The sequence below is a fragment of the Colletotrichum orchidophilum genome, assembly GCF_001831195.1.
Source record: "Colletotrichum orchidophilum strain IMI 309357 chromosome Unknown Scaffold_105.1, whole genome shotgun sequence".
Classification (NCBI taxonomy): domain Eukaryota; kingdom Fungi; phylum Ascomycota; class Sordariomycetes; order Glomerellales; family Glomerellaceae; genus Colletotrichum; species Colletotrichum orchidophilum.
Window position 1 is genome coordinate 1 of NW_019173061.1, and position 26655 is coordinate 26655.

The 26655-nt window shown below is 50.8% G+C and overlaps 11 protein-coding genes across 11 annotated transcripts; 6 read left to right on the forward strand and 5 right to left on the reverse strand.

Moving 5' to 3' along the window:
* Positions 1–64: 64 nt before the first annotated feature.
* CORC01_10488 (HET domain-containing protein) lies at positions 65–1897 on the reverse strand (the record flags this gene model as incomplete). The annotated part of the gene is made up of 2 exons (XM_022622116.1): positions 65–625; positions 710–1897. Coding segments are annotated over 2 exons (1749 nt in total), but the record flags the coding sequence as incomplete, so codon positions are not given.
* A 3251-nt stretch (positions 1898–5148) lies between these two features.
* On the forward strand, positions 5149–6012 carry CORC01_10489 (formyltetrahydrofolate deformylase; the record flags this gene model as incomplete). Its single annotated transcript, XM_022622117.1, has 1 exon — positions 5149–6012. One exon carries the CDS (start codon positions 5149–5151, stop codon positions 6010–6012), a length of 864 nt encoding a protein of 287 aa, XP_022471314.1.
* An 81-nt stretch (positions 6013–6093) lies between these two features.
* Positions 6094–7802, reverse strand: CORC01_10490 (uncharacterized protein; the record flags this gene model as incomplete). The annotated part of the gene is made up of 3 exons (XM_022622118.1): positions 6094–7368; positions 7453–7650; positions 7755–7802. 3 exons carry the CDS (start codon positions 7800–7802, stop codon positions 6094–6096), a joined length of 1521 nt encoding a protein of 506 aa, XP_022471315.1.
* A 1860-nt stretch (positions 7803–9662) lies between these two features.
* CORC01_10491 (cutinase) lies at positions 9663–10528 on the reverse strand (the record flags this gene model as incomplete). The annotated part of the gene is made up of 3 exons (XM_022622119.1): positions 9663–9847; positions 9909–10026; positions 10082–10528. The coding sequence occupies 3 exons, from the start codon at positions 10526–10528 to the stop codon at positions 9663–9665; spliced, it is 750 nt and encodes a 249-aa protein (XP_022471316.1).
* A 1547-nt stretch (positions 10529–12075) lies between these two features.
* CORC01_10492 (uncharacterized protein) lies at positions 12076–13912 on the reverse strand (the record flags this gene model as incomplete). Its single annotated transcript, XM_022622120.1, has 4 exons — positions 12076–12169; positions 12221–13386; positions 13453–13516; positions 13587–13912. The coding sequence occupies 4 exons, from the start codon at positions 13910–13912 to the stop codon at positions 12076–12078; spliced, it is 1650 nt and encodes a 549-aa protein (XP_022471317.1).
* Positions 13913–15069: 1157 nt separating this feature from the next.
* Positions 15070–16554, forward strand: CORC01_10493 (uncharacterized protein; the record flags this gene model as incomplete). The annotated part of the gene is made up of 1 exon (XM_022622121.1): positions 15070–16554. One exon carries the CDS (start codon positions 15070–15072, stop codon positions 16552–16554), a length of 1485 nt encoding a protein of 494 aa, XP_022471318.1.
* Positions 16555–18159: 1605 nt separating this feature from the next.
* Positions 18160–18535, forward strand: CORC01_10494 (uncharacterized protein; the record flags this gene model as incomplete). Its single annotated transcript, XM_022622122.1, has 2 exons — positions 18160–18242; positions 18289–18535. The coding sequence occupies 2 exons, from the start codon at positions 18160–18162 to the stop codon at positions 18533–18535; spliced, it is 330 nt and encodes a 109-aa protein (XP_022471319.1).
* Positions 18536–20229: 1694 nt separating this feature from the next.
* Positions 20230–20935, forward strand: CORC01_10495 (uncharacterized protein; the record flags this gene model as incomplete). Its single annotated transcript, XM_022622123.1, has 2 exons — positions 20230–20859; positions 20915–20935. 2 exons carry the CDS (start codon positions 20230–20232, stop codon positions 20933–20935), a joined length of 651 nt encoding a protein of 216 aa, XP_022471320.1.
* Positions 20936–21242: 307 nt separating this feature from the next.
* CORC01_10496 (uncharacterized protein) lies at positions 21243–22375 on the reverse strand (the record flags this gene model as incomplete). Its single annotated transcript, XM_022622124.1, has 4 exons — positions 21243–21651; positions 21714–21788; positions 21854–22087; positions 22161–22375. 4 exons carry the CDS (start codon positions 22373–22375, stop codon positions 21243–21245), a joined length of 933 nt encoding a protein of 310 aa, XP_022471321.1.
* Positions 22376–24490: 2115 nt separating this feature from the next.
* On the forward strand, positions 24491–25084 carry CORC01_10497 (riboflavin biosynthesis protein RibD domain-containing protein; the record flags this gene model as incomplete). The annotated part of the gene is made up of 1 exon (XM_022622125.1): positions 24491–25084. One exon carries the CDS (start codon positions 24491–24493, stop codon positions 25082–25084), a length of 594 nt encoding a protein of 197 aa, XP_022471322.1.
* A 1331-nt stretch (positions 25085–26415) lies between these two features.
* CORC01_10498 (uncharacterized protein) lies at positions 26416–26538 on the forward strand (the record flags this gene model as incomplete). Its single annotated transcript, XM_022622126.1, has 1 exon — positions 26416–26538. The coding sequence occupies one exon, from the start codon at positions 26416–26418 to the stop codon at positions 26536–26538; it is 123 nt and encodes a 40-aa protein (XP_022471323.1).
* Between the last annotated feature and the right edge of the window lie 117 nt (positions 26539–26655).

Genomic DNA, 26655 nt, shown 5'->3' on the forward strand with positions numbered 1-26655 from the left:
GGTAGGGCATGCGGTGTGACCTCCAGAGATGTTCTCGGACGTCTGACATTGTGCTGAACGCACCGCTCCGCAGACAGTCGAGATGCTTCCAAGGGCTGTGGACGAAGAAGGGACACGCGAGTTCTGTCGATCGAGCCAGTCTGAGTCTTCGCTGTGGCGCGTTCGTGCCACGTCGCCGGGAAGCAGGATGCGTTCGGTTCGTTTTGTCACGCTGTTCCTGCTCTTTCGTCTCGTGAGCAAGGATTTGCCGACTTGTCCGAAACTCTTGGAGAATCTTCGTAGCTAGATTCCTGGCACGAATAACGGTGTCTGCGTCAGTTGTGTGGCTGGGCGATGACGGCTCGACCAAGGTCGCCATAGCGTCCTTGGCGGGATTGCTTCCGCGCTCAGTGTCGCTGTCGTTGGAAGATTCCGAGATCCGAGGAGACCTCATCGCGATGGTACCGTCTTGATTAGGAGAAGATGGTGGAGTGTCGCGATCGTTTCCTCTAATCGATGTTCGACCTGCCTCCTCCTCCTCCTGGGATGGACCGTCGTGATGACACGGTCCTATCCAAGACTTCCCTACAATCACCGGGCCAGAGTGTCCATCTCCTGCCAGGAAAACATTGACAGGGGCGCGTAACTGTGGAAGTCTATAAGCAGTACATGGTTGACGTTGGGCAGACCAGCACAGTGTCGTGCTCGTGTTTCTCGTTGGCAGTCGTACATTGAGATTCAACGCCTTTTGTTGAGGCGTCAAGCTCGTGACGACGCCGTTCTTGTCACCTAGATCAATGGTGACCTCTTCGATTTTGCAGGCCTCGTGTGGCGGTGACATGTGGATCACGGATGATGATACACGATGATAACGTCCAGAATCTCCTCGGCGGATCAAAATGCCGCATCTGTTGGCAGAAAATTGGGTGCCCATTGTCCATGGGCTCATTCCAAGGTCGAGAAAGGTGACATCATCGAGCTCAAAACACCTGCCTTTTATAAAGGCGTCCTCGCGGGTTAACCTTGCAGATGCGTCCATCGTGAAAGGGGAACGCCCAAATTCTGTTTGCCCAAACCACTTGAATTCTTCGACCGAAATGGCGAACAGGCCTCGTGGTAGCTTGTCGTCAACGCTGGTCCAGGCAAACAAGGACAAATCGCTGGTCGTCCTCAATATCTCCTGCTGAAGACGCCGGAAAGCTGACGCTTTACCCTCGCCATACACGATGGGGATGGAGACGCCAAAGACGCCAAAAAGAGCGTAGGATGAATCCTCGGCGTAGAAATCTTTCTTCCCTACCGCCCACGACATCTTCTTTGCGATGGAAAGACATTGCAGGAGACGCGGGTTGCCCAGAACACTTGTTTCAATGCCTGTGATCCGCAATAGCCTGCTCAAGAATTCGGGCGAAGAGGATTCTCCTTGAAGGTGCCACTTTGAGTCGTAAAAGTAGATTTTCCTGGCGAATAGCATCTCTTGGAGGGTCCAGGACCGAGACCAGAACAGGGATCGTTTCCACCTCTCCTCGGTCTGTTTCCACGCCTCTTCGGCATGTTTCAACGTCTTTCCGCCAAATGAGGGCGGCTCGCAAAGTAGGTCGAACAGGTAGACCAAGCAGAGAGATGCTGATTGAACGTATTTGTGGAGGTGATTGATGGTCGTAGCGACCTCGACGGGTGATTCCTTGGCGATGCATAGCGAGTCGATCCAAATATGGCTCACTCCATTCTGTTCTGTAAGAAGACAGGCTTTGTTGATGATTGTTTCGCGGCTTAGATCTCGCACGTCGGCCGAGTCATACGCATCCCATTCATCGTGGCCAGGAGTCGAGTACACATGAGAAAAGATGGCGTACTTCTTTGGTGGGGGGAAATCGAAAGTCTCCAGTATTCGGGTGCGGACATCCAAGAGCTTCATTTTCTTAGATGGCGATGATGGTGATGAGGCGGGATCTGAATGCGCGTGGAGGAGCTAGATAGGAGTGTGAGAGACGAGAGAGAGAGACATTGGGGCCCATTATATGTGAAGAATAGAATGCGCAGTAGTGAGACAGTGGATGCAGCCTTGAGTAGCTTTGTGCACACCTGTGCACTGGACTAACGTAGCCTGACATTGCAAGACAGCCATGGCGACGCTGCGCGCTCAGAGTGACGAGGTGACTCTTAGCCTGCATGGTGGATTTGAACAACTTCGAACGGGGCTTCTTTGAAATGCAGGAGTGCCTCGTTTGAAGTTGAAGCAGAGTTTGCGCTGAGGCCTGTTCAAAATATCATGAACTTAACCCAGATGCCAAGCTTTATGTGCGTTGCCTTGTAAATTACTACAGGGATTCTTGTGCCGAGCATCATTGACGCCGACTCTGTTCGACTCATAAACAGGACCACAAGCCAGAAGCCACTTCACTGGGCAATTATGTTGGCTTTGGCTCTTTGGAACATGTTAGACGTTTTGCCGCGGTGAAATTTTCATCCAGCGACGTGTCGGTCCTTGGGCGAGGACCTGAATGCGAGATATTCATGAATTTCAGCCCCAGTGAAGTCTTTGATAGCTGTTTCTTGAAGCGTTGATCTGTCACGAAGAACAAGACTTGAACAGGATTTTGCGCAGAAAACGGCACATTCTTTGGCAGTTCTGGTCATTCAAATACGATGTTCATACTTGGTTGACCGAAACATGACCTGCCATCGGACGATCTTTGTGGTTTGCTGAACAGACTGAAAGAATTGACCAAGCTGGCTGTTCCGATATTGTAAAAAGGTCGGGCAATCCAAGAGGAATGGCGCAAAAAGACCCTTTCCAACTCAAAACATGCTATTTGAACAGTATTGGTGCCACGCGCGCGCAGATGCGTCCGTAACGCACAACGGTGCGGATGACGAGGATGCCTGCACACACCGAAGGCATCATGTGGGTGCTGTCCGGGAATAGCCGCCGCGGTTGGTTCCACATTGACAATCCTCAGCCTTGTCTGCCTGCGCCAAGTAATCTTGAACGCTCCCCCTCGTACAAGTCGCGCTGCGTAAGCTGACTTCAGTTGACGCCTGATCAAACATGACGGCGAGGCTGAAGGCCGAGGACTGGCATGTTGGCTGAAGAGCGGAAACAAAGGAATTGCACTATATTGAATGAACCCTGTTCCCTAATGAGGGTTCAATACCCGGAGAACCGCGCATCCTACCAGCCAGGATTGAAACGCCTCAAATTGCATAGCGCCTAGTTATGTTTGAATAAGGCTTGAGCTGGTTCAAAGAGTACATGTATACTAAAATAAACATTCAACAATGATTTTTTTTTGAAACAGATGGCTTCAGGCACAGCCAAACTGTCCGAGTGCTTCGCGTGCTTGTCTACCTATTGAATAAGACACGTGACACACCGCTATGTTGTCGCTGAAGACTTACACCGCTGAATTGAGGAACCACGAGCAAGGAAGGACGTGACTTGAAATATGATATGACAGAAGATAAAGCACTCAACCCAGATAGTCGAACACATGGCAGGCGGCTCACTCTTCTTGTGATGGTCGAAAGTACTCGCTGGGCTATGAATGCCTGATAAGTTTGAAAATTAGGCCCTCCTTTCTGGTGACGTATATTGGACAGAGTATACCCTATCAATTCATGCAAAGATGTCTGGCTAGGTCAGGCACCAACGAAGAAGTGGGCGGCCTGTGGCGGAACACCAGCAACTGTTCATGAGTCACAGGTGAAGTGACATGGCAAAAGTGCCATCATGTGCCTGAACAGGCCACAGCCATCCATACACCTGCGGTAGCAAACATCATATTCATGACCCCCTGCTATGGCCCTTTGCGACAAAATACGGCAGTCTCATGAGATTTGGCATTGCGCTCATATCCAAATGCCAAGAACACGTGTAGTCATGAGATAGTAGACCGATATTGATGTAACAATGGCTTTCTCGTAAGAGGAGGAACTCATAAGAGATCAAGATGGATTTCAGATGAGCTTCTACACTTTCATGAGCATGCCCTGAGAAACTGGTATCAAGTGGGTGGGAAGGCAGACTGAGGCAGGAATTTACATTGAGCAATGCTGAGCTCTGTTGTGCCGCTGTGCGCTGCCTTGTCTCCTAGATGAGCATGGGAGATCCTTCCGCTGCGCGATGGAGAGCCAAGGCTGAGTGAGGCAGACAGTATTCCAGCATCGTGTTCAGTACCGTGGTCATCCATAGGCACATCTTCTCAGAATATCGCCAGGCCAATTCAGTTGTAGCACTGTCTTGCTTCACAGGAGGAACATGTGTCAATGGTCCAGTGCCTGCTAGGCCAATGTCGGTTGGCCGGCTGAAACTCAAGAGGACGAAGTCATTGCTGCCCGTTACCGCTTGTATCTCATTGTGTCTTCGAATTTGAAGACCAACAGGATGAGCGAAGATGCGTGCGATGATTCTAAGTATACCCGAGGTGCATTATCTCGCCATGCTACCATCTTGGGGAAGCCGGGGTCGAGTGATGACGAGCACCGTGGTTCGACGGGGAAGTCGAGGCTGCAGGCATCGCCGGGAAGACGACTCTGACGCCGATACGTGTTACTTTGACGCTGGTGGTAGGGGATATCAAGGACATATTGACGGCGATAATGCCTCTGTGCTTGTTGCTACCTAGGTTGGATTGCTCCGATGAACAATCGAATTTTGGTGACCTCGCTGTGATGTTGTCGGGACTCTCTGGACAGTGCGACGCTAAGGAGGGGCATTTGAAGGATGTGCCTAGTCACTTAGGTTCAGTCGCATGTTTGAGTCGAATGAGACGTGCAGTTTCTTGTCTTACTGGCGGCCCATCCCACCTCTTCTCACCTGTCACTCCCCAAGGTTCTTACTTGAATGAGACTCATACACGACATCATCATTTTGCTGATTTCCTCACTCAAAGCCCTCACGGGTGATGATTGAAAACATCTCTAATGTCATGAACTGAGCTAGCTGCGGGTCTCCGAGACATCCCCGAGGTCGGAGGGGACCCTGGAGACGGAACTGTGCGCCCCTCGCCTGTTTTTAGTGTTTGACTCATCGCTTTTCAGGAGCGAGAAAACTAGAGGCGACTAATGAGATTTTCATAGAGCACGGTGAAAGAGTCAACATCCCTTCAGCTCGACCAAACGCCCCTTTTCAACCCAATCAACCGAACCCCCAAACCAGCATTCAACATGGCTCCCGCCTCTCACGACCATATCCTGACGCTCTCGTGCCCGGACAAGTCCGGCATCGTCCACGCCGTGACGGGGGTGTTTGCGGCCGAGAAGCTCAACATCCTGGACCTCCAGCAGTTCTCCGACCCCGTCTCGGAAAAGTTTTTCATGCGCGTGCACTTTGGGCCGACCGAGACCGAGTCGACGGAGCACCTCAAGGGCCCGTTCGACGCCCTCGCCGCCGATCTCCAGCTGGACTGGTACCGCATCCGGCCCGTCGCCCGGAAGCTGCGCACCCTGATCATGGTCTCCAAGATCGGACACTGCCTCAACGACCTCCTCTTCCGCGCAAAGTCGGGCCAGCTGCCCATTGACATCCCCCTCATCGTCTCCAACCACAACGAGTACCAGGGGCTGGCCGGCAACTACAACATCGACTTCCACCACCTGCCCGTCAACAAGGACACCAAGGCCGAGCAGGAGGAGGCCATCCTGCGCCTGGTCAAGGAGAACGACATTGAGCTCATCGTCCTGGCCCGCTACATGCAGGTTCTCTCCCCCAAGCTGTGCGCAGCCATGTCTGGCAAGATTATCAACATCCACCACTCCTTCTTGCCGTCTTTCAAGGGCGCCAAGCCCTACCACCAGGCCTACGAGCGCGGCGTCAAGATCATTGGCGCGACGGCTCACTTTGTCACGGCTGACCTGGACGAGGGCCCGATTATTGAGCAGCGCATCGCCAGAGTTGACCACTGCATGAGCCCCAAGGATCTGGTCGAGGAGGGATCCAACATTGAGAGCCAGGTTCTGGCTGCCGCGGTCAAGTGGACTGCCGAGGGACGTGTGTTCCTCAACAAGACGAAGACGGTTGTTTTCAACTAGACAAAGGGTACGGGGCTTTCTAAAAGGGATTGATAAATAAAAGTTGGTCTGTTTTCCTGCACTCTGCGATGTCCATCTACTTTACACTGATATGGGCCTCTTATCTCCGCCTCCCTTCTCATGAGAAACCATGTCGGCACCCGGTAGTTCAAAAACCATGCGAATTGGGCCGGGGCTGCCGTTCATCAGCGAGGTGAAGGGCTTCGGCAGCTCCTGAGGCTCTTGCCCGCCCAACGCGGACTTCGGGCCACGATGCGCCAGTCCTGACATTGGCATTCCCTCTCCGTCTATTTCCGCCTTGCCTCCGGTGAAGACATATACATCGTGGACGCCGCGACCGCGATCGCCACCTACGTCGTCGTCATCCCTCTTCCTCCGAGCCCGCCAGCAAAAGAACCACAGCGCGGCCACCGTCGCAACCAGACTACATCCCGCCCCGACCGCAATACCAGCGATTGCACCCGTTCCTAATCTGCCGGTGGAAGTGGAATTGAAGCCGATGGCGTCGAGGGGTATGCCCGATGGCCTTTCAGTCTCTAACTGGACTTCCGTCCAAGATGCCCTCCAGGTATCGGCAAAAGTATCCGCAGATCTCGACCGTGAGTCCCAGACGTCGTCCTTGACAATGATTCGTTGTGCCATTCCTGGCCCTGGCGCTTGTGCCATGTAAAACCATCTCCGGTAGTAGTTGAATCCGGTAAAGGTACCTTGCAGAAAAGCTCGACCCAATTGGTACCGGCCCTGCGACAACGAAGCGTCAAGGTCTGCTGCGGTCCACGGCTTGCAGGGCCAGTACGAATCCAGTTCCCAGTTCACGGCGCTCTCTCTCGAGGGTATGCGGTCTATGGTGAGATTCAGTAACTTGAAGGGGATCTTGATGGTGAGGTTCCTTGACACTTCGTCGGAAAAGACAAAGGCCATGTAGGCCGGAGAATTGACAAAGCGGGCGGTTCCGATCGGATCTCCTTGGAAATCCCACACGTACAAGCCGATTTCCGACACCCGGCGGACGGGGAGATGGGACGCCGCAGCCTCGCATACTTCGGGTGGGAGGTACAAGTAAGAGACCGCCGCGTTCGGGAGGACCATAGCAGAACCAGAAGCGCCGCCAAACTGCTTAACCACACTCCGGGCGGTATCGGGAAGATTGACATTTTGCCATACGCTTCCGACAGTCGTGTTGTACGGTGACTCTTCAGTTTCAAAGTCGAGAAGGACGTCAACAAGGAAGACTCGGGGGAGCTCGGTATCTATAAAGAACGCCGCTGCTTGTCCCAAAATGCGGTTCTCTTCATAGCCTCCCAACGTCAACGAGCCTGGCTGACCCAACGCAACGCTACCCATGTGCATAAACCACTATTCATTGTCAATCCACTGTTCTGACCATAGTTGGGAGGTGACGCTGGGGATGTCGCCAGAGTCGTAGTGATCTTTGCTTACATCTTCGCCCAAGCCAAGAACTCTGACGACTGCGGTTCTAATCGATCCGTTAAAGTACGCCGCCGGGTACAGGTTGGGAACCCAGATTTCGATGGTTATGCCAGCCCAGAGACCACCGGTTCCGGCGCCTGAGCGTGAGAGCAGGGTCACGCGGTGGTGATATACCTGGCTGCGCGTCCGTTCCTCAAGTCCGATAGGCTAGGGTCCCATTAGTTCCGCTGCGCTGGAGTTTGCCACGAGAGTGCTTTCTGCGGCTGTATTGCCGTCGTAGGCCCCGCCATATGCTATGGACATCAACATACTCTTGGTCCCACCTGTCGGCCAGACGATGTGGGCAATGTTATTGTCATCATTAGTTCCTGTCTTTTCAGATAGTCCTACCGCTTGCCACGGTCCATCGGGTCCAAAACCTGGATTGGCCACCCAATTGGGCCAATCAGTGTCAGTCGTCCAGAAGAGGCGCCGCGTTTGGCTCCTCACGCGTGTTATCCATAATAAAATGACCGCCAGATAGTTTCCCACGCGCATATCTCGATAGAAGAATCTAGGAGGGACGTTGAACAAAGAGGTCGATGACCGGAGAACAATGGTTAGCAAAAGAGAACTGGGGGACGGTTGTTGACAGCACAAAGTGGGAGGGGCGCACAAATATGGCCAAATAAGAATTCCTTCCCAGCTAAGAAGACCTCAACTCTCTACAAAGATAGCCGTACTTCTTAAAATAAAACAGAGGCGTCTAGGATTCGGAGGTAAGGTTGCCAGGATGAAGTTGGGTTACATGTGCGTGTTTAAGCACGCAAAGATATTGGTTGGGCGAGACAGACTTGGCCGGCCTGTCGCCGCGGCTGGGCTAGCCCATTGTGTTACCAGCATAACGGGTAGCTTGAGTCTTCCGTGAAACACAAAGTCATGATCAAGTATACAGGCTCAAGTTGAAAAACAAAGCTGATAGTAAGGCGGTCGGCATCTTGGCAGACTGCGGCGTAAAGCTGCATGCAGGTTGGGCCAGGCTCTTACACGGAGAAGCATGAACGGAATTCGCCTGAGTTTGACATTTCTCGTCATACCATCATAGCAGTAAGGTGCACGTCTGTATCTGTACCCACATAGCTTTATCCGGTGCGTTGATCCAGCAACTCCGAGATTGCATAGCTGTGTTTTTGGGGTTTTCTGCATCCTGACCATCTCTTCGAAACACACAGGAGATGAAGAGTGTGCTGCGACTCCCCGCCTCAAGGAATCTTGCAGTATTTGAGAACCACAATGATGTATGGACTACGAGGCTGGTGGCCGCACGAATACAAAGATATCAAGGTCGCCGAGGAAATAGATAACTGTATGCAACTACCCACGCTGTATGAGGAATTACCAAGAGAGTATTAGCGATAGATTGAAAGGCCCGTTTGCTCTAAGAATAGAACGAGCTGCGCCGAAATAATTGGCCACGTATGAACCCCGGCCACGACATCCAACCTCACCTAAGCGCTGGCCTCGCATAAATTTGCAACCTTTCGTGGGCGGGCATCTCCTACTTCTGGTTCTCAAGTCTTGAGTACCTCAGTACAGGTTGCTGCTGCCATATTTGAGAGGCGCATGTTGAACTGTCTGTAGAAATAACGTCTTTGGTGCTTCTACCGTTTTCGCCAGCTACGTCTCTCAGAGATATCTTAGATATTCAACGAGAAAATCTTGTGTGAAAATTATAGAGGGGTGAAAATGTGCATTAAACTTGAATTTCTAAATCTTTTCATGAAAGATGAACGGGGAGAGAGGTCAACGTGAAGCATGTTACTCCAAAGCAGGAAAATACTTAGAACGCAAAGCCGGTAGAAAGTAGCCTGGATAAGGTACGAGCAGCAAGTGTCTTCAGTAACAGTCATCGCGTGGTAATCAAGTGACTATTTGTACGACGCGGAGTTGCGTTGAAGGAGGTGATACGCCGCCGCAGTACATTCAACCCTGGTTGCCGCAGACAATTTCAGCGGATGGATCCAGCAGCGAAAAGTCGGGCTTGCACCTTCAAGACACGACCAGTCATTCTCAGCAACTTGATCAGACGAAACTCTAGCGACTGGCAGTTTTGGAGACAGATTGGGTTGCATTATCTCTGCATGTATGCGATTAGATTAGGCAGACACCCAAATCATCCTGAACTAAGAAGTGTAGTTCCCTCCGCCCTTTCTAGAATCCCATCCTTCACGTGCAATCCCTTACGCAACCAGACCAGCGACGAAGGCGGCCGCAGCCGGAGCATCCTGCTCGTAGTTTCTGTGGTCGGCGGTAATGATGATACCGCCATCGCAGATGTTGTCGCCGTCGTGGCAGATAACCTTGACCTTGGAGGCAGGGATGCTGCCAACGGGCTGGCCATCGAACGGATCGCCAAATATGAGAACTACAGACTGTCAGCAAGCAAGTCTCAGGCATTCCCAGATACCAAATATTTGTAGACGTACCGGCCGAGATAAGGGCTGTCTGGGCCGCGGTGAGCTTGGAGGCAGCGTTGTGAACGAGCTGGCCACCCTGGCTGTAGCCGGAGAGAACAATTTTGGTGCTGGGGCACTGGCTAATAGCCTGGAAAGAATTTATTAGTTTAAACGAAGCACTGGGTATGGAAGATTCTACTCACGCGAGCAACCAAGTTGGCCATGGTGGTGCTGCCAGCTGGGTCGCCACCAAGGAGGAAGCCGAGGATGTTCGCGGCGTAGTCGACACCCTGGACGGCCAGGTTGGAGGTGCCAACAAGACCGGCAAGGGCGTTGAAGAAGACGGGCCCCTCGGAGCCTGCCTCACCGACGTTGCCGGACTGCGTGGTGCCACGGGCCCAAATCAAGGTGACCTTGCGGCAGGCCGTGCCATCGGTGAGCTGGTTGAAGGTGTCACCGTTATACTGGCGCTTGGAGATGGCAGGGTTGAGAGCGGCGGTCTCCTCGGGCTTGACGGAGTAGGCGGCGTTGTAGTAGGCCTCGAGCTCGGCGATGGGGAAAGACCCGATCTCGCTGCGAGGGACGGGGACGCTCTCAAGAGGGGCAGCGAGGGCTGTGGAGGCCGCGAGGAGGAGCAGGCTGGCCTTCATTGCGACGGTTCGGGGCGACGACAATTGCTTGACGTCTGGTTGCTTTTTGAGAAGCCGGAGATAGGACTTGTCGGAGGGGTTGGGAGTCTGGGAGCTCTGACGATCTCTCGTGAAGCTGGATGCCGGGGATCAAGAGCTACCTTATATGCTCTCAGCTCCATCTCCCGCGACTATGCAGAGCTTTGCATCACTTCATGATCGAGGTGTGCGCGCGTCCCGCGCCGGAAGAGTTGCTAGGCCAAGCCTTGGCCGTCCTTGTGTTTGCTTCGATTCCTCCTCCACTTGGCTATGCGTCGCAGCCCACCAACCGTTCAGCAGTTCGACTCAAAAGCTTGGCCCGGGCCCCATGTCTGCCAGTGCATGGCTTCCTGAATCCTGACGCCTGTCTTCCGGTCCCATTGACCAGTCAGAGGTGTGCGAGACCAGGAACGTCGGTCGTCGAAGAGGAAGCTGGGACGGCTGAAGCAAGTTTGCCCAATTATCCTGCAGGTCGACTAGCCCACTACAGCACCTCGGCCCGCACCGGTCTCCGTTTGTGCAGCTGCTATTGAGTTGTCTCAAAAGCTCTTGGGTGTCTTGGAGGAATCGTCGAGGAGGCAGCGGCGCTCACGGCCTGCGCGGACGACAGCCGTTGGTGAGCCCTGGAGTTGGAAGTGATCATCGCGACTTTGCTAGTGACCCCATGGCGCCATGATGCAATCTGATAGGCCCGGCAGTTCGCAGTAAATCTCGGAACCAGGGGGCGCATACCAAGCCACCAACCTGTCGTTGAGTCCCGTGGCAGCTGGGGAGTTGCGCTGACCGGCTTCTGGACGGGGCGAATGTGACATCGCCTCGGAGTTGTTGGCCGGTTCAAGGTAAGCATCTCGGCGCCAAACCCTGAATCGTAACGCAGTTCTGCCGCTCATCGCGGGGTAATCGGGGCGTTTGTGACAGGAGGCTGGGGATTGGATATCATGGAGAACAAGTGGGTTGCGAGCAGAATATTGACCTTCCACTTTGATGGTGGAGTCCTGCTCCCAACAGCTTGATGGTGGGTGCTATGAGTAATGATGTACAATTGTCGGGCGGTAAAGCAGCTTGGCAATAGCAATTAATTGCTTACCTGGCGGAGTTGTTGGCTTATTTGGGAGTTAACTGGGGGTTTACCATCGGGACCCGCCAAAAGCTTCACATTGATTACATACGACAGGACAAACGAAGAGTAATACGCGGCTACGCTTGTGATAATTACTACCACAGTAACATAAAAGTGGTTTCACTAGGCTCACTTGACAACCTCTGTAGTCTTTGCAGGTTGCAAGCTGGCTTACGGTGGGTCTTTAATAACCTTGGAACCAGAAGAGAAGGCTGGGTCTTTTGGTGAAGATTTCACTAATCCAAGAAGCAACCAGAGCAACAACTTGGGCAACTATTGTATTCTGATAGTGCACATCTTCGAATGATAAAAAGATTTGGTGGAATTCAGCGCCCGAGATGTGTCATCAAACCCGGTCTCATGTGGTCCCATGATGCCAACCGTGCTTACAGCTTGAGCTTTGGGCCCCTCATTCGCTCGCACTCTTGATGTCGAGTGTAATCGAGGGAGTTGCACTTGAGTTGCTAGGCATGACGAAAGTAATGTTCCAGAACTCGAAGCCACTGTTTTATGTCAGAACCACTGCAGGACTCTCGAGAACTCCTTAAACTCACTGGATAATTGAACAGGTACCGCCAACAAGACCACAGAACCCAATTTCTGGTTGTGGGTTGACTGTGCCGCTGACGTTGACTTGGATTCCTTCAACGTCGTCGAACCCGGAGATGTCTCTCTTTCCACCGAGGGGATTGGAGCTCACAAGGAAAGTGAAAATGCTGGTGGAGTTGCCACGAGGGTAGGATAGGCTGAGATGTCCAGGACTGACGTCCACATCTAAAGCCTCTTCAGTGCCATGGAGGACGGCATATCCGACGCTTCCGTCGTTCCTAGCCCACTGCACGACAGCCGTGGACCATTGGGAAGGATCCTCGCGAGGCCCACCGAGGGTATCCTCGTCATAAGACTCGGCTCCGATGGTGAGATTAGCAGACAGCCAGGTCGTGATATTCCGAGGAACGGAATCGTGTGGGGGCGAAAATGCGGCTGTCTCGTAGATGTGTTCACCAGGAAAGGCAGTGAGCTTCTCCACAACATCTGATGGTACGAGCGCATCGTGGAAGGGTGCTAACACGGAAATGAGTGGCGCGTATTCAAAGTCGTCAGCGTGCGTCATGCTCCATGTCTGTGAGATTCCGGGCGCCTTGTCTTTGCCGACGAGAGACCAGATGTAGATATTGATGATGGCGACGTATTGGTTCATGTCGAAACCATAAGTCCTGTCCCATGGCCCGGCGACGTTGCGGAGGTTGGCGTTGTACATGGAACCGATTGACTCCCAAATGGCTTTGATCATGCGAGCACCGTTCTGGCCCATCACGGAGTCAGAAGGCATGTACTTTGCCCACAGGGTAAGTGAGTAGATGCTGACGCCGGCATATGTTGGGCTGTTGAACTCGGAGAGGGTGTTGTTTCGGTCGAACAAGTCCAAGATTTCTTTGGCGTACAACTCGCCGGCAGCTGTCATGTTGGACTCATTGAGGGTGCGACCCGTCCATCCGGTAGCAATGGCGCGCATGATGGCTGGGTTGCTGTAAGAAGGGTAGAGATTGTCGTCGTCAACTCCACCAACACGGTAGCTGTCTCCAATGGTGTTGTTGTACATGCTCTCGAGAATCAAGTCTTGGACATCGCTAGATAGAAGATGTCTAAACTCTTCGTAAATAACGATAAGAGTTGTCCCTATGAACCCACGCCAATTGGGATCCCAAGAGTTGTAGATCTTTGAGGAGAAAAGTCAGCACAGTTCCAGAAGTTTGAAAGAAGGGCGATCAAGAGAGCCACTTACGTTCTTAGGATATGCCGCTGTGCCTACAGTTGGCTCCTCTGGATAAACGGTGTAGTCTCCGTACCTGAACAGCCGATTAGTGTAAGTGAAATCTACATGTACTCTTGAGACTCAGGCTATCACCAAACACTCACCATTGTTCCTCGGGAATCTTCTTCTGATCCCTGATTACGTTCTTGATGATCTTGGTGGCCTGCTCAACATCGTCGCCAACGTTGCGTTGCAGAAGACCAGAAGCATACCAGACCGAAGACCGTGTCTCGTGCTTGCCTGCCGCAAGGGGATAGTAAAAGAAATACAGATAACCGGCTGCGGGGTCATAAATCTTGTCAAGAAAGTCCATGGACTCGGTAAACAAGGATTTGGTGAAGCTTGATAACTCGACTGCAGCGGCCTGCTGCTGAAGGCCCAAGGCACTGAGCATGCCAACGGCAACGAGACTCCTCGCTGAAAATCGCATCTTGAATAACTTTGCAAAGTCTTCTTCAGCTGGGACGAGAACTGCACACTTCTACCAAAGGACTACAAGTGACCGCCGCTACTCATCTTCGTGACTTATAAGCCCCCCGACTCCGGGAATGACCGGCGCGACAGTATCTGCATGTCCGGCTTCGGCGTGCGCGTCGTTCTGATGAGCCAGCATTTCGGATCTCCGTCTTTACAACAATTGTCACTCCAGAGAGGGGATCTTGTGGGGCCCCGGAGATGGCGGGGGATCGCCCCTGGCTGGTGATGTACCGATTTCGACGTTTCGACCGGACCTTGTGCTGGGTTGTACTGCTATTCGTAATTACATGCCGCTAAACCCAAACAAATAGCGATAGCGATAATGGCTTTTCTCGGCTTAGCTTGAAATCCCACCATCGGCAGATAACGCTAGGGCACCCGCCTGTAAAGACCGGTCGACATGCCGGACGGTTCCGGGCCGGTTGGCCGATGGGTGGGAAACCCGGAGTGGTCTTTTCAACATGGATCACTGCCGGCATTTGACAAGCCGGTAGTTGAATGCCATATCGATACCTTTTAGACTTTAGCAGAAGACCCGAGAAAAATAATTAAACGAATTGATAACACTAATCTCGTCATGGAAGAGATAGTTGGTTATCTCTTCCCGCCGCTGTCCAACCGGCCAGTTTCCGGACACTACAAGTTGACGATGTGTTTCTGACGGAACAGTGATTTTTCAGTAGAATCATTTCGGCGGTCCACATATGAAAGGGGTTTGATCTTGAACTTCTCATGCGTCTATCTTCCTCTTGTCCAAGTATTGAGGACAAGAATAGTCTGAAGGAAATGTGGGATGCAAGTGGATGTAGCATGGCGCTGAAGGGTTTCATTTTATCAACTAACCATTTTCACTCAGAACTCGCCTCACGATGAGCTGGTCATTTTCAATTGGAAATCATGCACGAACGTAGACTCTGGAGGGTTGAATTAAGGATTGAACGTCATCTCGCTTGATCGTTTGACCGGGCATGCTCTGAATACGGTTGGTGGTGGTACGACTGCAGACATCACGCAACTCCCCACTCTTACGGGAGCGAGAAATACGGAATTCCTAGACCGTTCGGACAACGGCTTCTTCAATCATCCAACCAACAACATACACATCTCATAATGGACATAGAGGCCGAATTTGATCAATTTGTAATCGACGATTTCGGGCCGTCGGTACGGGTACAGGTGCCGAGCACCGCCGAGGGACTCGCCCGCTTCAACCAGGCCTTTCTAGACCCGCCGCAAAGAGCCTACGTTCAGCATATTGACTTCCATATTGTCTTGCCAACGATTGGTGAGAAACGAATCAAAAAGATTCAGAGCAGAAAAGAAGCATTGGAAAATGATGCTGTATTCACCAGAGCTGTTGCGACCTTTCTCGGTCGGCTGGCTAAATGGGAACGTCGCCGGTACGGCCCTGGTATTAACCTGAAGATAGCGGTGGAGTCACCAACAGACAGGCTTGTGGAAGAGATGGAGGAAGACGGCGAACTGAAGAACACTCACAACCACCGAACTGCGCCTATATGGCAAGTACGAGACCATTTCCGCTACCTGCGTTTCGATCATAGCCTCTTACCACCATCCGATTTGGGGCTGGCAAAGCTACCGCAGGTGCCGTGTGTGTTCGAGTTCGAGTTCGATGGCGGACCTGGCGGACGTAACTTTCACCCTGATGCAATTGCAGCTATATCAAGCGCACTTGTCTCGGCGAGAAAGATGGAGTGGACCTTTAGGCTACCGACACGTCGATTGATAGATGCTCGCAGGGAGATCAGATCTGCCCTCGGCAACGCACTACTCAACACATCGTTCTCAAGCTTGGTTGAATTCAGGATCAATCTCGACGATAAAGATCCAATGGACGAGGCTTTCCAACTTGAAACATTGATGGGCGACGATGAAGAAGCGGATACTTTGAGCCTAGGCGTTCGCCGTTTGTGTCAAGTTCCAAGTCTTCGGCGACTGCACTTGGAGAAACTTTGGATCTTATCACCGGCAGCCTTCGGTTCTCAACCCACTCTACCAGAAATTCATTGTCCCTCATTGGAGTATCTCTACGTCGATTGTTCAGCAACAACACCTGATGGCCACTACCTCCTTACCGGCGACCCAAGCAAAGCCCTGGCAGATGATAGTGGGTACGGCCTTGAACACGACGAGGAGATTGCTGCTTTCGACTCAGATGACTCCGACACTTCAGATTTCCAACCCGACTTTGAATGGTCCAAAAGCTCGGGAGAATTTCCGGGAAGATGGTTTAGGTATACGCCCGAGCCGGATGCGTTTAGTCCCTTGGCAACATCCTTTGTCAGCGCTGTTGATAAGATGCCATCTTTGCGTCGGATGGATATTCACTTTGGTGGCACGACAACGACAACGAGGGCGCCTCTGGACATGCTGTACTTTGCTCCTGGTGAACCAAATCGAGGTGCAAGTCAGATCAATGGACGCAAAGCATTTGATGAGGAAAACGCAAGCAGCCCTAGGTGGTTCTTCCAGGGCGGTCGCAAGTTTGACAAGGAGTGGCATCCTTCGCAGGAACTGGAACGGGCGTGCAGAGGGAAGTCCGGTCTGGGCCGCGTTCATTTTGCTACCAATTGATCACAGTAGATTTTCAACGTGGCAATTGCTGAGAGGCCGTGTCTGTCACATCTATCTTCATCTACATGTCCCTCACGGTACTCCATTGACCCAAGTAGTTGATGACATGGTCTTCCTCCCACAAGAAGAGAAATTGGAAATCTTTTGTGATACTCCCAGCTGTTGGTCAGCCACTTGTGGCTGTATACTGTGCGTGGCAACCCCCTTCCACCTCGGATGTAGTGCGACTGGAGATTAGTCGCGCGCCTGCGTCGTCCTTTGGCATGATGAGCCGTGGATCTCGCTCAAAAGTTCACCTTGTGACAAGTGAGTTTGAGTGTCGAGACAAAGGGGGAATTTGTTTTTGGTACACTGGAGACCTGTTCCGATTTGGAGAGAACTGACATAGCAGAGCAAGCAATCGCCCAACTTTGTGGCACAGCGGTACGCGACCACGCCCCGCCACATGGATGCATACAGACGGCCGTCCGCGGAGTAAATTTCCAGTGATGGTTTATGCTAGATAGTTTTTGGAAGAAGAGGGTTTATGATTCGAAAGCTCTTGGCTCGCCATGTAACCTAAGGGAAGGGTTGGTGCGCATTTGCATCTGAGACAGAGCTTGTCTACCCATTCAACATCAAAAGTGTTTGGCTGACGAAGAGCTACTTGGAGAAAAAGATTACCCACACTTTTTCAACGCCGATGACCATGAATTAAGCTTCAGATGCCGCCAACGATGCATCTTCTAGCCCACTCAATAAAATACTTCATGATCAGTCTGCAGTAGATGAGAACGGAGACCTTGTTGCGGACAGGGTACTAAAGATTTCTCTATGATGTTTTGGTAGTCTGATTGAATGTTTAAAACCAGCAGATAAGTTATGACAGACGAAACCTCAGTTTCCAGCAACGTGAGTGTTGGCTTCATTTCATTTGGTCATACCACCTACTCACCACTCACTTCGCCAGCACCAGAAATGTTTCATCGCGGATACTGTAGCAGACTAACAAGGTATCATCTACTATGAGTATGGCAAGCTCAGCCTGTATTAATCCTTGACTACCGCCTTGAGAACGGCCGGACATATCACAAATACAAAAATGGAAGTACTTCACATCATTTGACCTTACCTGCTACGTAGTTTGGCACTTGATGAGCACAGAAAATTATATTTCCGAGGACGAAACGGAGAAAAGTTTGACTTGGTGAGACTCAGGGTTTCAAGGGATTCAATGAACCTGCCAAAGATAGTGAGCTAAAAGAATGATATTTGCAATACAATAGGTTCATTCTGATGTTTCTGAGCGAGATCCAGTCCGCCCCGCCGAATGAACAAGGTGCCAATTCTAGAAGAAAACTGGATTTCGGCAATCGAGTTTGTTGACGAGCATCCCGAAGCGGAGGTGAGTGATCGGTGACGGGCAAATAGCCTTTGCTGTTCCTGCATGTGGACTCACAGACATGATCCATACTGGGTTTCTGGGATTGATCTGTGCTTCCCGTGGCCGAGCTAATATATCATTAGGCTTTTTTTTGTAAAGTCTTTCCCGAGAATTCCGACTGATACTCGCTCAGCACGGGACCAAATGTCATATTTGGGATTGACGACATAGAGGAGCCTTGGATGTATGCCGAGCCATTTGATTACATCGACAGCCAAATGATGGCGTGCTCACTTGGCGATTGGGAGATTTACCTTCGGAAATGGTATGAATTAGAATGACAACGCATTATATGTATCATTACTCGTCCTTTCTCGCAATCTGAATCGTGGCGGCTACCTGGAATGGAACGAGTCCGACATCATTCCTACATCCGACGACAGGACATTGGCGGAAGGTTCCTCAATGCTCCAGTCATCTGGGATGATCAAAGAAGCAGCCGAAATATTCGGCCGGACATTCCGGGAGGTCGTGGGCTTGGCAGATCTGATGATTGGCATCAGCTTCAAAGAATTATATATCAGACGTTTCAGATGGCCAGTCAACAAATGGCCCTGAGACACCTGACACAAGGAGTCAGGAATCTGGGTTGACCAGAACATCACTTCTCGTTGGGAAGTATCCTATCTGGCGTCGTTTACGAGGGTCTTGAACTGGACGCGAGAGAAAAAGTTCTCTTGCTACTGGTACAAGTCGGAAAAGAGTTAATTGACCAAGGCCGTCATGCATACTTCAATATGTAGGCAGAATTTTCAAATGCACAGGTAGGAGCACCTACCAACAGTGTTGAGGTGGTCGATTCGCGGCAGAAAGCCAACAGCAGAAGAAATAGACTTTGAAAATGACAACTGAGTGATGTGTGGGGTTTGGACTTTGTTCATCTCTCTATGCTGGCATCCGATCACCCTCACCCTCGGACGCATGACCGCGGCCTTGGGTACGAACCCGAACGTGATCAGCAACTAGACGAGTATTTCAGCAGATCTAGGTCGCAAGGGCCGATGCTTGGGTTCATGTTGCTACCTTAGTTGAGATTAAATTTCGCCCTGCTCCCATCATGCAGTTTTGTGACATGATTAGTTGTTTCAGACGAAGTTCTGATGAAGTTGGAAAATACTTAATTCTAAATTTGTTTTAAACTTTGAATGCTCACACAACGGATTTCCCATGCATTGGCTTGACTATTCTGATGGCTGCGCTTAGTCAGTAAAGTAATTATTCAAGGCTCAGACGCGGAAGACCATTTGGGTATCGTGTCCGCTCGTCGCGAAACGCTCACATCCTGTGACTCTTCGGGGTACCTGATAGGAACAGAACAATCTGTGGTGCCGCTCTGTTAAACTTGGATTAGGCATCTGGGGATTGAATGACCTCGCTTGAGACTGCCGTCTCAAAACCATGGCACTTGAATCCTTGTAGGATTTACACTTTTCATCCAGTGTCGCATGCGTGACGGCTTCTCAGTTCTTCCCGTCTAGGGTGCGACATGTACCCAAGTCAAACTTTATTTCGAGCCTCTCTTCTTCGAGAAATACTGGTAAAAGCCATTCGGACGGATGTATCCGCGGGCTTTCACCAGTCCCCAGGCTGTGTGGTTCGGGCTCCCTCGGATCCCCCGGTTCATGCTAGGCGCAATCATTCTACAGCTTCCTCTAGCTGGGCGCCCTCGCAGTTCGACGCCCGCCAATTACATATGATCCTCAGTTTCATCCTAAAACATTCTGCTCTGCCATCATCTGAAGTCAATTTCTCTTTGGTGTTCCCCAACGGACATTATAGTTGTAAATTATCCGCTCGCCGATCGCAGGGTACGTCTGGCAACTGCAGCTCTCCAGAATTTGGGTGCGAGTCGTAGTGCGGGCTGTATGACTCGCTGAATGATTCCGACGATGGCTGCAATGAAGCAAGGTATCCGAGTCTACACGATCAAGGTTAGGCTATCACTTAGAGTCGGAAGATTCCAGCCAGGTAAACTAGGTTTGACTGCGACATCTGCGTCTGAGATGCCGCTTCACCAGGGACTACCTCACACAGTTCAACCCAGAAAGTCTGAGAGACTATTGTTCTTCACTGGAAGAATCAAGTATAAAATCTTAGAACAGCCAACATCCATTGGCGATTGACTGCTCAGCTGTCACCTTCCTCAAATATTACTGTCTCTTCCAAACTATCCGACAGGATTCGGATATCTTACCACCTAATTCAATAAAGCAATCATTTTTATCAGAGCTCCCATATTTTCAACAGGCAAAATGCGTCTTACCTTTGCTCTACTCCTCTTCCTGATTGCACTCACTGTCGCTCTCCCAGTAGCCAATCCGGCTAACAACAAATCTTCTACGAGCAAGAACTCTGCCAGCAAGGCCTCTAATAACAACTCTTCCAACAACAAATCTTCTTCTTCCAACAAGTCTTCTTCTTCCAACAAGTCCTCTTCCTCCAACAAGTCCTCTTCCTCCAACAAGTCCTCTTCCAACAAGTCCTCTTCTTCCAACAAGTCTTCTTCTTCCGAGAAGAAGAAACTTGAGGACGGCATCAATGCTAATTTGAAAGCTGGCAATAAAGAGATTTCTGAAACCAAGAAAGCAGAGAAAGCTGCCAAGGATGGCAACACCAAGGGCCTCAAGGCGGATGAGAAGGGAATCTCGAATGCTTTGAAAGAGGCGATCAAAGACCGCGAAAGAAACCAAAAGCTGGCCAGCAAGGGCAAGCAGGATGCCACCTTGAATGCTGGACTTAATAAGGTTGAGAAAGCGCAAAAGGGTGCGAAGCAGACGGTGAATGGCTTGACCGGTAACCCTAAGAAGGACCAGTCGTCTCTGGGTAAATTGGAGACCACTTTCGAGAACGGCAAGAAGACCAACGAGCAGAACTTGAATGAGGTGAGTTTCTCTCGGTTTGATGTGCCAAGCGTATAAGGCTAATAAATAATATTAGGTCAAGAAGAACTTCCGCTAGTCTGAAGTCTATGCGAAGGTTGCGAAGTAGAAGACTACGTCCTGAATTGGCTGTGAATTTGGGATCATCCATTTGTATCACTTAGAAGCACATGGACGAGTCACGAAGAGATGATGCAAATCCCAAGAGTTGCGCTGACACCGAGCCTCCAAACACATGCTAGAAACCTTTTCGCTGATATTTCAAGCGGAGGTGTAACGATGTGTGGATTCAATTGCTTTGAGACAGACTCGGAAATACTTCCAAGTCACCAATTTGAAGTCTATGAGTACTAGTATCCACCTGTCTTATCAAGATGCGAACCTAGTCAGAATGTTCCTCTGAAATACTCCGCCACTTTTGGTGGCAGTTGACGATAGGCCTCCAGCTTCCCATCAACGATCAGATCTTTCAGGGTTGCCTTTTCGTAACCTTCAACCTCCCAAAGATCGTTCCCGACGATCTTGTTATGCTGGCCGGTGCCCCAGACCTTACGGGCTAGCCAAGCCAAGGTGAAAGGATTGCCTGATTCGAGCCCTTCTTCGACCTCGGTATTGACCCTCTCAGCGCTCAAAGAGGATACCCGAGGCGGGGTGCCGTGCCTTTTCTCCAAAGCGTCGGCAACTTCGCTCCCCGTAGCAGTCAATTCAGAAATTGAGATGTCGCGATTCTGGAGCTGAGAAATTGGCGTCGAAGCAAAGATGGAAGCGTACGCCGCAGCCACGTAATCCCTAGTACTGTGCGAGGTATGGTGTGAGCCTTTGAACCCAATCAAATGTCAATCTCAATGACAACGTACCATAGATAGACATTCTCCTGGGCACTGTTTCCCGAGTAAACAATCTTGTTGCCGGGCAAATCGACGCCCATACATCTAGTATTTGGATATTGAAGTGAGTCGAATGAAATCTTAACACGTGCCATCCATGGGGGCCTTACGTCGTGCTGAGTGTGAATTCGGCGAAGTTGCCCAGCAACACCACGGTAGTCGGAATGCCAGCGGCAATCAAGGCCTCCTCGACTTCGTGCTTGGCTTTGTTGACGGGGATCTTCAAACCCTGCTCGTCGTATCTGCCTGCAAGTTTCGATGGTGAAAATAGCTTGACGCCTGTCTTGGGTATAGCCTTCACAAAGGCATGCTGTCTCTCAATATCTTCGTGACCAACGAGAGAACTTTGAAATTGTCAATGCTGATCTCAGGGCTAACGGGACGTGCAACGGCATCTCGGAGTTTCCAACCACTCACATCACAATGTCGATGTCGTGTAAGGCTTCAATTAGTGCTTGCTCGTTGTTAACATCCACCTCGACGCTGGCGACGGAGGATGGCAAGTTCGAGACATCGGACCCTGGGCGGTATATGACTCGGATGGGTGCTCCTGAAGCAATCAGGGCTTCGGAGATCTTTGAGCTGGCCCAGCCACGATGACCGTGGATAGCAATTCGATTGAATGATGGCATACTGGAACTGATCTCTACAGAGCAAACCTGCTAATATGTTGAAGATGAGATTTGACAAAAATATGCGGAAAGGTAAGTAGACGAACGCACCAATGCCAAGCTTTTTATCGATTGACCAGCGTGCACTCGTGCTCCACAAACATCCACATCCGTAAGACTTAAATACACGCAAGATTGGTCATTCTCAATGGCGGGACTATCAAGACCTCCACTGTTTGATGATAAACGGAAACGAGGTGCATGAGCCACCGTGCCACCTTCGTCATGGTGGATGGCTAGGTGATGATTCCCTTACATCCACCATCCCCGCTCATTATCGTGGCACACCAGTAGCAATATTGCTTTTCTCTCCTAATGTGTGCAACATGTTCATTTCTATTGGCCAGCTCTTGGCGGGAATAAAGACGAGTTTCCTGAGCGATTTGTTTGTGGGAGTACACGTAGAAACCTTAACATTGGACGCCATCGGCAATTAATCATTCGCTGGCATCCATCAAGATGACTACACTCGGCTATATTTTGCATCCGATCCCTTACAATGATTGTGTCTGGTCGAACCCGGAAACAGTTTGACAAAAGTCGCCCACTCATCCTAGGTTACGAGTCATAGGAAAAGTTCCAGACTTGCTCGGCTGGTATTCGGAATTTTAATAGTTCCCTTGAATCCCAAAGACATAAATAGTTAAAAATCAGGCTAAACACGCAGCATTGCAAGATGCTAAGACCCAAAACACCACAGCTTTTGTTCCAAAGACACTCGTGAGCAGTCGATATTCAGTGACTGCTAATGTGCCGCTCAATGCACCTAGTTCCGAAGCAGAAAAAAGCTGCATGAGCTTGCGAGCTGTACCCCAGCCAGAAGAAACCTATTCGTCTTCCCACTCCCAAGATAAACCGAATCTCGCGATGATTCTCTCAACCAGAAGTATAGAAGTTAAAGAGAACAAGATATTTTGTTGACATTCGACACCCCCGCTATCATTTCCAAGGTACTTGGAGGCGCTGTGACCGAATCACTCCGACGGCAAAGATCGCAGCAAACAATGTCTGGGACGCTAAGAGATCAAAAGCCTTTCTGTTGAAGCTTTTATGCCCGGTCATCATAAGACAAAATTACTGATCAAACCCGGCGATGGCGGTACTGAGATGTTGAATTCTCCGAATTCATCTTATTGGTTCAACGTCTGTCTTCGAGGTTTGCAATGGGTTCTGTTTCACTCACAGAATGCCGTGACTTAAAAGAAGGACAGTCATTGCACCTTGCGCTATCACATCCTAGATCACGGCAGCTTGAACAGTCGCCGAGAATGATCATAGCTCATTGAAGAGTTCGATATGCTGGACAAGGGTCTGGAACGATTGCTAGCCACATGAGTTGGGTTATGGAAAGCTTTATGGTCGGTGTCCTTGCAAGTATTAATGCTAGACTGGGACTGTCCCAAGGGCCGATACCTACTTACTTACATGTAGTAAAGTCCGCCCTCGGGACCAAGTACAAAAACGAACGCGTCTAGGTTAGGATGCTGCGTTTTGAATCGGACGTCAACGCAAAGTAGACATGCGAAGCAACGAATCAAGCTAGTGATAAAAGTCGGCTGAAAATCGGGCTTGCAGCGTCGCGAGTTCGGTCGGGCAAGTTTCACAAGACACAAGAAGATTACACATCATGAAACAACCCTCCGCTGTCCGCCGACATGAAACGGCCGGGACTAGAACTGATTCTCACCGAGCACTTCACAACTTTGGATATGAAGGGCAATCTCAGGTAAGCATGGCTGTTTCGTTCCGCGTTTTTACTTGTCCAGTTCGCACCCGACGGCGGATGCGGAGTGAAGGTGACGGCCACACTCGCATCGCCGCGGCCCGCTTCGCAAATCAACGGAGGCCACGCACGAACGGTTGGAGGAGATGACATCACATGGCATCCCGGCACTCGGAAGTCCGTTCGCATGCCAAGTATGGCATCTGATTCAACGGGTTTCTTTGCCCAGGTTTTCGGGTTGGCAGGTCGTAGGAGATCAGACTATGAGCGTGCTTTTATAAGGGGTCTCCCCTCACTAGCTCGTAGTCAAGTGGAACTAGCTTCTGACGCAATTTGAATGTCCAAACTTGAAGATGAAAGAACCACAGCGACGTCTACGATATAATGTTGCCATATCACTCGATGGCTTCATCGCCCCCCCAGATGGATCAACCGATTGGATCGTGCAAGACGACAATATCGATTTCGAAGCACTCTATGCCCAATTCGACACCTTCGTCATGGGCCGGAAGACATATCAGTGCATGTTCGCCATGGGCGAGCAGAACCCGCTGCGAAGATATCCAAAACAAAACCTGGTCGTTGTGAGCAGGACGCTCAGAAGCGAGGATCACCCTCTTGTCACTGTCATATCACAAAATTTCACCAGCTATGTGGCAGATCTCAAGATTGCCGAGGGCCGGGACATCTGGCTCATGGGCGGCGGCCAACTGGCGGGGCCATGTCTGGATGCAGGAATCCTAGATTCCGTTGAGACGGCCATCATGCCCGTGATGCTCAGGAAAGGGACCAGGATGTTGCCGGACTCGGCGCTTACGCCGCTCGGAGGTTTCAAGCTGGAGTTGGTGGACTGCAAAAAGTTGGATATGAGCGGCATTGTCAACTGCAAGTACAACGTCAGCAGAGGAATGGCTGCGTCTTTGGGTGAAGCATTGTCATTCTGTTGAAACGGAGACTCTGGAAATTAGGAGGAGGCTTTGAGATACCCTCACGAGTTGGACGTCATCAAATTGTTTTTATGAGGCTATGTAAAAGTTATGACTTGAATGAGAAAGAAACGAGAAAGATGCTTATTACCATTGTTCACTATGTTCGTTGTTTGAAGCGGCTACCCTTGACAGATACCGACAGAGTACTGGTATCCATATCCATCTGCTCTTTTGTGGTAATGCTAAGGTCAGGCTGATGTCGAATTGAGGTCCAGAAAAGTCACAAGAGTGTCAAATACGCTCTCTGCTTGTGCGTCATAGACGGCATCAACCCACAACATTCTCGGCATGGCCACCCTCACTCCTTCCCACCTTTTATTTCCATCATTGAAAGCAGCCCACCCATAGACGCGCATGTTTTTTTGGATCAAAAGTCTCAAAAATGCCTAAACCCGATACGATGAAAGCTTAAAGCATAAGGCCTCCATGGCGTGGTCGTATGGGATGGCTGTGTACCTCTAACTCGGATCCCAGCTTGTCTGCGAAATGGCACATATTGTTCCCGACGCCAGGGATAGAGAAAAGAAGGCCTTTAGTGAAGGCCAGCATGGTCAGTCTCAACAGCTCGGCGGTAGACTGTATTGAATATTTGAGATGAAGCAGGCGGTTTGGAACAGAGGTGCTGTGACTGTGGAAGGTGCCAGCGGTTACGCGGCCTTGGTCGGTGAACTGGCAGCAGTATCTTAAATCTGTCCTCATGTTCAGGAGGATCGGGTCAAGCGGCGGATCTATGAAGCCCAATTCCGTAGATCCCTTTTGAAAGGTTAGATCCACGCGATTTGTGGACCTCATGAGATGCCAGGGAAGAGACGTGGCTCACGTCCGGTTGCCATGGCCAGGCTTATGTCAAACCTACCAACAGTATACTTTGAGTGAAAGGTACCGCAAAATAGCCATCATCTAATGAGAGTCCTACCTCTGGGCCTTGAGTTCGATGATATTCTTCTGTCCAAGGCGATCCACCTCAGCCGAAATGACTTTTGGCGATACCTTCTCTGACTTCGTCGCAAGCAGAGACATCCCATCGCTAGATGGCAGAGTCATACTAGTGACGGGTAGCAACACGGGCCTGGGGAAGCAGTCAATCCTGGAATTTTCCCATCACAATCCCCGACAAATATTTCTTGCTTCACGAAATCTCAAGAAAGCCACCGTTGCCGCCCACAGAAACCATACAAAATCCTTCCAGATGCGCCCATCAAGCTTCTAGACTAAACCTCGCCAATTTTGAGTCAATTTGGAAAGCAGCATCAACGTTCCTTGCCGAGTCTGTCCGCCTCGACATTCTCATGCCGAACGCCGGCATTATGTTGCCACCTCCAGGCCTTGCGAAAGATGGTCATAAAGTTCAATTTGGAACGAACCATGTGGGCCAAGCGCTCTTGACAGAGCTGCTACTCCTCCGTCTTTGAAAGCACCGCGCGACTGCCCGACACCGATGTACGAGTCGTATGCCTTACTTCACATGGTCACTTTTACCTCAAGAAAGGGGCCTTCGACTTTGACAGTCTACGAATAGATGGGCCAGG